Source organism: Schistocerca serialis, chromosome 5 (genome assembly GCF_023864345.2).
Source record: "Schistocerca serialis cubense isolate TAMUIC-IGC-003099 chromosome 5, iqSchSeri2.2, whole genome shotgun sequence".
NCBI classification, from domain to species: Eukaryota; Metazoa; Arthropoda; class Insecta; order Orthoptera; family Acrididae; genus Schistocerca; species Schistocerca serialis.
The window spans coordinates 579,834,324-579,844,836 of record NC_064642.1 but is presented as its reverse complement, the minus strand read 5'-3'; the positions used below and the strand labels follow the sequence as shown (position 1 = coordinate 579,844,836).

The 10,513-nt window shown below is 42.4% G+C and overlaps 1 protein-coding gene across 1 annotated transcript in view; it reads right to left on the bottom strand.

The window, feature by feature from the left end:
- Positions 1-1,017: 1,017 nt before the first annotated feature.
- Positions 1,018-10,513, bottom strand: part of LOC126480677 (proteasome activator complex subunit 4-like) — a 215,911-nt gene continuing 206,415 nt past the window's right edge. The window contains exon 34 of the mRNA XM_050103901.1: positions 1,018-2,176. Coding sequence (XP_049959858.1) covers positions 2,042-2,176 — 135 coding nt within the window. The 3' untranslated portion in view covers positions 1,018-2,041. The remainder of the gene's footprint in view (positions 2,177-10,513) is intronic.

Below are 10,513 nucleotides of genomic sequence, written 5' to 3'. Positions count from 1 at the left end.
GTCACTGTGAATGAGCTTCATGACAGCATGATCAGTATGCTAGCCAATGATGTCATAGGCATCACATGTCTCAAATGGAACATTTTAATGGGCTTTCAAATTATTTTAATTTCATTTTAATACTGAAATTCACTAGGGGGGAAAAGCGTTTACAATGACATAATCAACCGTTTACGATGATTTCTAGAAAGCAGTCAAATATCCTATTGTGCATCTTCTGTAAGTGAAATGTGAAATTTTTAACAAAAATTAAGGCATGTACCAAAGCATTTCCCCCCACACTCCACATGGTAATGGGACAGGAAGTATGTAATATTTGTGTGAAGGACTCATTAAAAATATTCTTGTCTGTAACACCTGTGTGTCCACATTTCACTGCAAGTGAACCAAAGTTCATGTTCCAACAACGTGGCTCTATGTACAAAAATTTTAAATGGATTTACATGTGTCAATGAGTAAATAACATTATAAAACTGACACATGCAACTGTCAGTCTGAGTGTAATTGATGTTGCAAGACTTTAGGCAATAGTAGTACAGCTCAATAATTTTCTCTCTAATTAGTTTTTAATGGTAATTATCATGAGTAAATTTTGAAGCTACAAGTGGGAAATACATATTATAATACAGATGATCATTTAGACCAGTATCATTTTTCAATCTCTAAGCTGCTCCAGTCTTCTGCAGGAAAAGGGAACATTTATCTGAATTGAAAATACTATCATGATACCTCCAGTTATAAAATACAAGGAGGTAAAGTATACAATTACTGCAAAAAGACTAGACAATGTGTGTTCTTATATTCCGAACTTTTTATCTTCTCAATCTTAACTACAGTAAAAGCAGCATTTTGTACCACAGAAGGCTTCTGTAATTAATACAGGATTTCTTTCTCTTTTTTGGTGTTTCATTATTGGCCTCATGCATTTTTATCACTTTTTACTGCCCCGCATGTCACACCATTTTTGTCCAACCCTCCCCATCAGTCAAGGTACGTACGTAAAATGAAATTAAGAACAATATTTTATTATGTTGTATAATTTATAAATGTCTTAATACATCTCAGCTTATATTACATACAAAAGATACTATATACATATAGTATAACATAACAACATTGTATCATCAACACATGCATACAGGACTTAGCTACAGCAGTGCTGTTCTGTATTTAATGGAAAAGATTCCATCCATGCAATACAAACATCATTTGAGCAATTGTCCAGAGGTAGCAGAACATAAGTACACAAACAATTTGAGAAAGAGGCAAGCATAGATGATTTCAAACAAAGGAAAGTAGTACAATCATATCAACTAAAAATGTCTGGGTGGATGGGTAACAATATTTTCCCTACTCTACAATTTCCTGATGTGACCAGTAGGCTCCACTTTAAAACTTGAACTAGTAAGTTCATTCTTCTTCCTTTAATCTCCAACACAGTCAAAGATTTATATTTACACATAAAAAACTGTTTGAAACTATTATTACATGCATAAGCAGACCTTCTCCTGATACAAAAACATGACTATATTTCTTTTCTTTGTAAATTTCACAAGACATTCATTACAAATACAGCCCTTCCTTGGAAACACACACTAAACATTACACTAAGAACATAAACAGTTTTGCATCAGACAATTATATTTTGGGGAGGGAAAAGGAGAGGGGGGGAGATGGAGGGTGGGGAGGGGGAGTAGGAGGAGGAAGGGGGAGGGAGGGAGAGAGGGGTGAGGGAGAAGGGGGGAGGGGGAGAGGGAGAGGGGGGGGGGAGAGAGAGAGAGAGAGAGAGAGAGAGAGAGAGAGAGAGAGAGAGAGAGATTAACAACTAGTGGCATTTGCACACAATAATGTCAAGCGTGCCGTGCTGAAACTCTGCATATCTTTCTGTTTTGTTTGTGCAAATAAATGTGCTTCTCTGCTGTAGCTTTAATTTCAACCCTAATCAGATAAAATTGCTTCAAGGGACAAAATATTACACATCACAAATCTGTACATCCACAATCTTCAGTCCAACACCACAAGACGGATAAATAAAGGGACCTCATGCATAGTAAGACGGGGGTACAGTCAAATCACCCAAAACTTCCAGCTGTTCCTCTGAAAATTTGAGACTGTGTATCTGCCAGTTATCATGATGTGTTCTCTTGAAATCTCCCAGAGTTTTCCTTATTGTCGCCTGGAATGAAAGATTATCATTATCACTTAACATGGTCAATACAGTTGGGGATAGTATTAATTAAAAATATCACAGAAGATAATACAGAAAAAACTGTGAGTTGCAGTGTGCACAAAAATGCACCTCTTACTAAGAACTGCTGCAATAAAGAGGGTCTTAACAAACAGTAATTTCTGCCTGGATTAGAGAAATACACCAAGGTGATATAAGTCATGGGACAGCAATATGTACATATGCAGATGGCGGTAGTATCGGATACACAAGGCATAAAAGGGCAGTGCATTGGCAGCTGTCATTTGTATTAATTTGAAAAGGTTTCTGATGTGATTATGGTCACATGACAGAGATTAACAGACTATCAACGCCGAATGGTAGTTGGAGCTAGATGCACATGACATTACATTTCAGGAATCGATATGGAATTCAGTACTTCAAGATCCACAGTGTCATGAGCGTGCCGAGAATACCAAATTTTAGGAGTTACCTCTCACCACAGGGAACGCAGTGGCCGACGGCCTTCACTTAACTGAGAGCAGCATCATTTGTGTAGAGTTGTCAGTGCTAACAGACAAGCAATACTGCAAGAAATAACTGCAAAAATCAATGTGGGGCGTACGATGAATGCATCTGTTAGGACAGTGTGGTGAAATTTGGCATTAATAGGCTACTGCAGCACATGACAGGTGCTAGTGCCTTTTCTAACGGCACAAAATCGTCTGCAGCACCTCTCCTGAGCTCGGGACCATATTGGTTGAATCCTATGCAAAAATCACAGATCCAAGCTGTCAACAAGGCACTGTGCATGCTGCTGCTGGTGGCTCAATAATGGTGTGGGCTGTGTTTACATGGAATAGGCTGGGTCCTTTGGTCTAACTGAACAGATGATTAACTTGAAATAGTTATGTTCTGCTACTTGGAGACTATTCGCAGCCATTCCTGGGCTTCATGTTCCCAAACAATGATGGATTTTTATGGACGATAGTGTGCCATGTCAGACGGCCACAATTCTTCACGACTGGTTTGAAGAACATTCTGGACTATTCGAGTGAATGGTTTGGCCACCCATATCGCCTGACATGAATCTCATTAAACATTTATGGGACATAATCAAGAGGTCAGTTTGTGCACAAAATCCTGGAATGGCAACACTTCCACAATTATGGACAGCTATAGAGGCAGCCTGGCTCAATATTTCTGAAGGGGGCTTCCAACGACTTGTTAAGTCCATGCCATGTCGAGTTGCTGCACTACGCCAGGCAAGGGAATTCAACACAATATTAGGAGGTATCCCATGACTTTTGTCACCTCAGTGTATGTTAGATATTCAGGTGGGTTTGTGGATATTGCAGTATAAAGTATGTACATAACACTGAACTAAGATTAGTATACCGCATAGGGAAAAGAAAACTTGCCATGCTTTTGTTATAAATGCATTGCTAAAATTTTAACAATGGTAGTACTGTATATGAAACTACCTCAGAAAATATTTATAATATAATGTAAATAGATTTTTTTAAAAAAAAAGATCTACTCACGAAGTACTGGCAGGAAAAAATACATATAGAAGATATGGATTGCACAAGCTTTTCAAGCCATTGGCTCCTTCTTCTGGCAGAACAGTTGAAGGAAAAGGACTGGCTATGTTTATGAAATGGGAAGAGTTATGGAAAGTTGACCAGAACCCCATGCAAAGGGAGACTTACTGGACAGGATAAGAAGGAATGATTGTTGGTGCTTGTGCAGGACAAAATTTGAAAAATTGAGAACTTCCAAGGTGTAAGATATGGTAATAAGCAAGACAATGATTACTGAAAAGAACATTGTGCAAGAGTCAATAAGAGTGGAAACCTAAAATGCTAGACAAGTGAGTGGGGTGGATACTTCTGTTAATAAAGTATTTAAATATTTGTAACAAATTCCATATTCTTCATGTTACTAGTAGCATTAATATATTTAGAAATAAATTTTGTAATGGATATGAAACTTTAGAACCACACACCCATTTTCTGCATCAGTCACATCATTAAAAATAGTTTGGGATGCTCATTTCACAATACAGTGTAAACAGGAAGCATGCTGTTAAAACACTCAGTAATTAGGTGTTTTGATATCCGGAAAATATACATTTTTGTTGATTTTGCAACACTCTTTAAATGATTCCTTGGTAATACTGATAATATTAGGTTTATTGTTAAGTTCAAAACAATGAGGAGCATAGTGAATTCAATGATTCATTTTTACACTTTTAATGCAGAACAGCAGATCTTGCCTAATAACTCACTTATCGGTAAAATGAAATCAAACTGTTAAGATGGTCATTTGTATCAAATCGACCAGAGGAATAAAATACTCCTTGCTGTAACAACATTGATTATTCTGAGTGTTTTTGAAGTTTAACTTTTTTATATTGAATATTCCAACACATTAAACAGTGACGGGTGACTCTAGTATGACGAAGAAACCGAATGTTGCAAATGTTTTCAAATGAAATTTTTGTACTTGGACTGGATTATACATTGAATTCTGAATGAGAATCTATTTATGAATGCAACCATATCATTATCCGATTTCAACAGCAGTAGAGTTGTATAGATACATTTGAAATTGTTTTGTTTTGTTTTAGAGTGCAAAACAATAAAGGTCATACATGTTCATGTCAGAAATATCCAACATGAAGAGTTAAAAGCAACTACACATTAAGCCCAATCGATGGCAGGAAAGACAGGTAAAAACCAGGACTTTCTCTTGGAGAAAGGGCCTTAAAATATGCAATAAAGACAACGGAGGTACTGACTTACAGATTAAATGTCCTCCGCCATATTCCTACAAGGGATAAAAAGTAAAACGAGGTCGACAGCTCGCACATCACTCATTGAAATGACCGTTAACTCAGACGGCAAACAGGAAATGGTGAGAAGTCAAGGGTTGAGGACAATGAGCACAAAGTGGTGGGGGATCACCACTTAACAAACGGTAATAGCTACAAGGATGCAGCCCAATACGCAACCTAGCTAAAATGATCTCCTCACGGCGAAAGGGCCAAGAGGAGGTTGGCCAGTCTGCTGGGAGAGATCGAGAGACTTACAGCAATAGATTGAGTTCGGAGTAGTGGTCTTGGGAAGCGAATGAAGTTCACCACTAGCCAAGGTGGTGAATGGTTCACACCCATTGGGGAAATGGCAGGTAGCATGGAGTTAAGCTGCCGAAGCAATAGCCAAAAGCGAACTCCAGGAGGTAACAGGGAGACGGATGCACCCATACTGGCGATCAAAGAAGTCATAGAAGGAGGAGGCATAGTATGGGAGGCCAGCCATGGCAGACAATCAGCATGCGTATCTGCTCAGGAAAAAAATCACGGCAGTATGACAGCGGTAATTTGGCAGCTTCTGCACACAGAATCTCAACTGGGCTGGCGTAAAAGGCGCCACTGGCCAACAGAACAGATGCCACGATGGTGGGGAATTTTATTGAGATGGCATAAGATGGACAGTCATGCAGATCCATAAATGAAACACTCTTAGTCTAGTTTTGAATGGACAAGGGACCAGAATAAATGGAGGAGATGGTCCAATCTGCTCCCCAGGAAGTAGTGCTAACAATACGTAGGACACTCAGGGACCACCTACAGTGGGCGGCCAGGTAAGACGCGTGGAAGGACCAAGAAAGTTTCGCATTGAGCATGAGCCCCAAGAATTCCATAGTTTCAACAAACGGAAGAGCAACAGGCCCAAGATGTAAAGACGGTGGAAGAAACCAACTGCACCACAAGTAATTCATACAAACAGTTTTGGCAGTGTAAAAGCAAAAGCTGCTGCCGATGCTCCATGAGTAAACGCAATCAAGAAAATACTGAATGTGTCGCTCGAGGAGATGAGTCCTCAGAGAATTGTAATAGATAGCAAAATCGGCAGGAGCCAGTGATGCCCAGTGGGGAACAGGCTATAATAGGGTTAATGACAATAGCAAAGAGGACAACGCTCAGGATGGAACCATGAGGCACATAATTTTCCCGATAAAGGTTTCCGACAAGGTAGAACCCACATGTACCTTGAAAACTTGGGGGAGCCCCACATGTAGAGTGTACGTAGGATACCAGTCCTCCAGCAGGTGTCGTAGGCTTACTCCATGCCAAAAAACACTGCTGCAGTCTGGTATTTATGCAGAAAACCATTCATGAAATTTTTTTTTATTTATCTATTTTTTAATGAAAATGAAACTCCTCCACCTGCATTTAAGATTTCATATTTATTTGGCTATTAGTTTCGGCATTGCGTCAACATCATCTTCAGGCCCGTACACTTTGATAATATCAATTGTGTGTGTCTTGAGTACTAGAAGTCCACAGAGAGACCAATACATGCTCCACATGGATGGCAGGCAGTAACTACACTCATGCTCATAAATTAAGGATAATCCTGATACATGGCGAAACAACACTCTAGTGGGAGGCTTGCGGGTTTAAATCACCTCGGGGTAAGACCATGCAATGCATTTGACCTGCAGTCGTTGCACGGTGGCTCTGGCAGCAGTCCACATACACAGAGATGCGTTAGTGCATGTCAGAGTATGGTACAGCAAGTAAGTGTGCAGACGTTTTCAGACATGCTAATGGTGACTGGGTGTTGAAAATGGCTCAAAGAACACATACTGATGACGTTATGAGGGGTAGAATACTATGGCGACTGGTGGTTGGTCAAACACAGCACGTCAAAGCACGGGCCCTCTGTGTGCCACAAAGTGTGATCTCAAGACTATGGCAACGATTCCAGCAGACAGGAAACATGTCCAGGCACTACGTCCACAGTGTGCAACACCACAAGACGAGCGATATCTCACCATCAGTGTCCGCAGATGGCCACGGAGTACTGCAGGTTGCCTTGCTCGAGACCTTACCACAGCTACTGGAACAGCTGTCTCCAGACAAACAGTCTACAGACGACTGAACAAACATGGTTTATTCGCCCGCAGATGCAAGGTGCATTCCACTGACCCCTGGTCACAGGAGAGCCCATAAAGCTTGGTGTCAAGAACACAGTACATGGTCATTGGAACAGTGGTCCCAGGTTATGTTCACGGACGAGTCCAGGTATAGTCTGAACAGTGATTCTCGTTGGGTTTTCATCTGGCGTGAACCAGGAACCAAATACCAACCCCTTCATGTCCTTGAAAGGGACCTGTATGGAGGTCGTGGTTTGACGGTGTGGGGTGGGATTATGATTGTTGCCCGTACAACCCTGCATGTCTTTGACAGAGGAACTGTAACAGATCAGGCGTATCGGGACGTCATTTTGCACCAGTATGTCCGCCTTTTCAAGGGTGCAGTGGGTCCTACCTTCCTCCTGATGGATGATAACGCACGGCCCCACTGAGCTGCCATCATGAAGGTGTACCTTGAAACAGAAGATAACAGGTGAACGGAGTGGCCTGCCTGTTGTTCAGACCTAAACCCCATCGAGCATGTCTGGGATGCTCTCAGTCAATATATCGCTGCATGTCTTCAAGCCCCTAGGACACTTCAGGAGCTCCGACACGCACTGGTGCAAGAATGGGAGGCTATACCCCAGTAGCTGCTCAATCACCTGATCCAGAGTATGCCAACCGGTTGTGTGGCCTGTGTACCTGTGCATGGTGATCATATCCCGTATTGATGTCAGGGTACATGTGCAGGGAACAGTGGCATTTTGTAGCACATGTGTTTTGGGACGGTTTTCTCAACTTATCACCAATACCATGGACTTACAGATCTGTGTCATGTGTGTTCCCTGTGTACCTAAGCTATTAGCACCAGTTCTGTGTAGTGCCACATTGTGTGGCACCACATTCTGCAATTAGCCTTAATTTATGAGCATGAGTGTAGCTACTGCTCGCCATCCATGTGGAGCACGTATTGGTCTCATCACAGACTACTCTAGTACTAAGCCACACACAATTGATATCACCTAAGTGAAGATGACGTTAACACAACGTTGAAACTAGTAGCCAAATAAATATGAAATCTTAAATACAGTTGGAGGAATTTCATTTTCAATTTAAAAAAAAAAATTACGTCAGCTGATGCCCACCATCATCCAATTTAAATATGGGTGCACAAAGATTCATTAAATGGGTTGTCATAGTGAAGAGATGGTCAACTGCAGAACAGTGCACTCGAAATTAACACTGTGCAGTGGTTAGTAAATTTCAAGACTCAAGCCACCACACCAGCCAGGCATGAATCATACGTTCCCTCACCTTGCAAACACAAATGATGAGAGAAATGGGGTGATAGCTAGAAAGAAGGTGTTTGTCCTTACCGGGCTTAAATATGGGTCTGACACTGGCTCCTCGCCAGCGTCTGGGAAACGTGTCCTCTGCCCAGATGTGTGTGTATGTATGTATGTAAGAAGGAGAAAGTGCTTGCCTGCAAGAGAAAGGTTCTGCAACATCTGAGTGTGAACATCGTCCGCCCCTGGGGCGGAGAATCAGGATGAAGTGAGGCATGATCTAGCTCCCTCATAGTAAATGCAGCATTGTAGCACTCACAATTCTGAGAATAGAAGGGAATCGCCCAAGCCTTCTCCACTCATTTCTGATGGAGGAAGGGAGGGTGATAGTGGGTGGGGTTCTAAATCTCCACAAAAAGGCGACCCAAGGAGTTTGAGATAGCAACAGGGTCCACTATGACATCATTTGCAATGGTCAGGCCAGAAATTGGGGAATGAACCTCGGTCCCAGAGAGCCATTGGAAGTTGGCCCACATGACTAAAGAGGGAGCGGAACCATTAAAAGAACTAGTAAATAAATCCAGCAAGCGTTTTTTGCTATCCTGAAGAATGCGACGATACTGCGCATGCAACCGTTTATAACGAATGCAGTTTGTCATCGTAGGATGCTGGTTCAAAATGCAGCGAGCACATCTCCGCATGCGAACTGCGTCATGGCATGCCTCAGTCCTCCAAGGGACCGGAACACGGCACGGTAAGGATGAAGTGAAAGGAATGGAAAGTTCAGCGGTGGCAAGGACAACCATTGGTAAAGTATTCTACCTGGTCACCACAACTGGGGAAAAGTCATTCATCAAAGGTCCTGTAGGTGGGGTAGGAGTCAGCACATGGGAAATGGTCACTCGGGCAAGCTGGGTGGTGCAGAATGAGAGGTCCAAATGGGAATAAGTGTGCATGGAGTCTGAAAGGAAATTGGGTGCTTCAGTGTTAAGGCAGATGAGGTCAAACTGCTTGAGAAGGTTAGCCAAGAGGTCACCTCTCTAACAGGTTCTGGGAGAGCCCCAAATCAGATGGTACATATTAAAGTTACAGAGCAGCATAAAGGAATGACAGATTAGCCCAATAAGCTGGATGAAGTCTGCCCTAGTGACACCAAATGACAGAGGGATGCAAACAATACAAGAGAAAAGGTGAAGTGAAGAAGGAAAATGTGGACTGCAACAGCTTGCAGCTGGGTGTTCAGGGAGCCAGTGTCAGTATGAACATCACCCCGGATGAGCAGCACAACTCCCCCATGAAAGGGAATTGCCACCCTCAGGGGAAGGTCAAATGGACCAGACACAAATGTAAAAGATCAAAGAGGTCTTGAGGACACAATTTTGTGTTTTGGTGGCAGAGAACAGGAGGACGCTGTAATTCAAAGAACAACCGTAAATCCTCCTAGTTGGATCTAAGGCTGCAAATGTTCCATTGGAAGAGTGTCATGGCGAGGAAAGGTGAGGAGGAAGAAAATCAAGTGTGTCACCTTGGCAGCAGCTGAGTGCCAACCTTTCAGGACAGTCTGCTACAGGGTGCAGATGCTGGAGGATCCTTGTCCATGAGATCTACAGAGGTGTCAGCATTCTCCCTTGGTTAGTGTGTGGAGTCCAGGGCAGAAAAGCAGTTGACGATGCACACCAGGGACATGGAGGTAGGCTGGGTGAAGGTACCACGCAGCGACACCGTTGAAGGGGATCTCCAAGTCGGCAAAGGACAACACTGTTTACCTTTGTTTGATGTCTTGGAGCCTTTGCAGTTGGCAGATGACGATTCTGATGTTTGTTGGCCGAAGGGATATAAAAAGTCTTCCCAGGAATTTTCCTTCTGCCCTTTCCAACCTACTGGTTGTGTAGCAAGTGATTTCACTGTGCGACATGAAAATTGAGTGGATTGTTGCACAGATTGAGAAGAAGGAGACGAGGATGCTACTGTGACATTGGGTGATATTACAACTGCAATGCCAATTTTGAGGTCCCATGCCTGCATGGACATGTCCCTTGTGGAGCAAGATGAGGCAAGGATGGTACTGTAAGTGCCGGGTGTTAAAATGAAGGGTTTCCAACTAGCCAACAACTTGTGAGCAACATGGTACAGT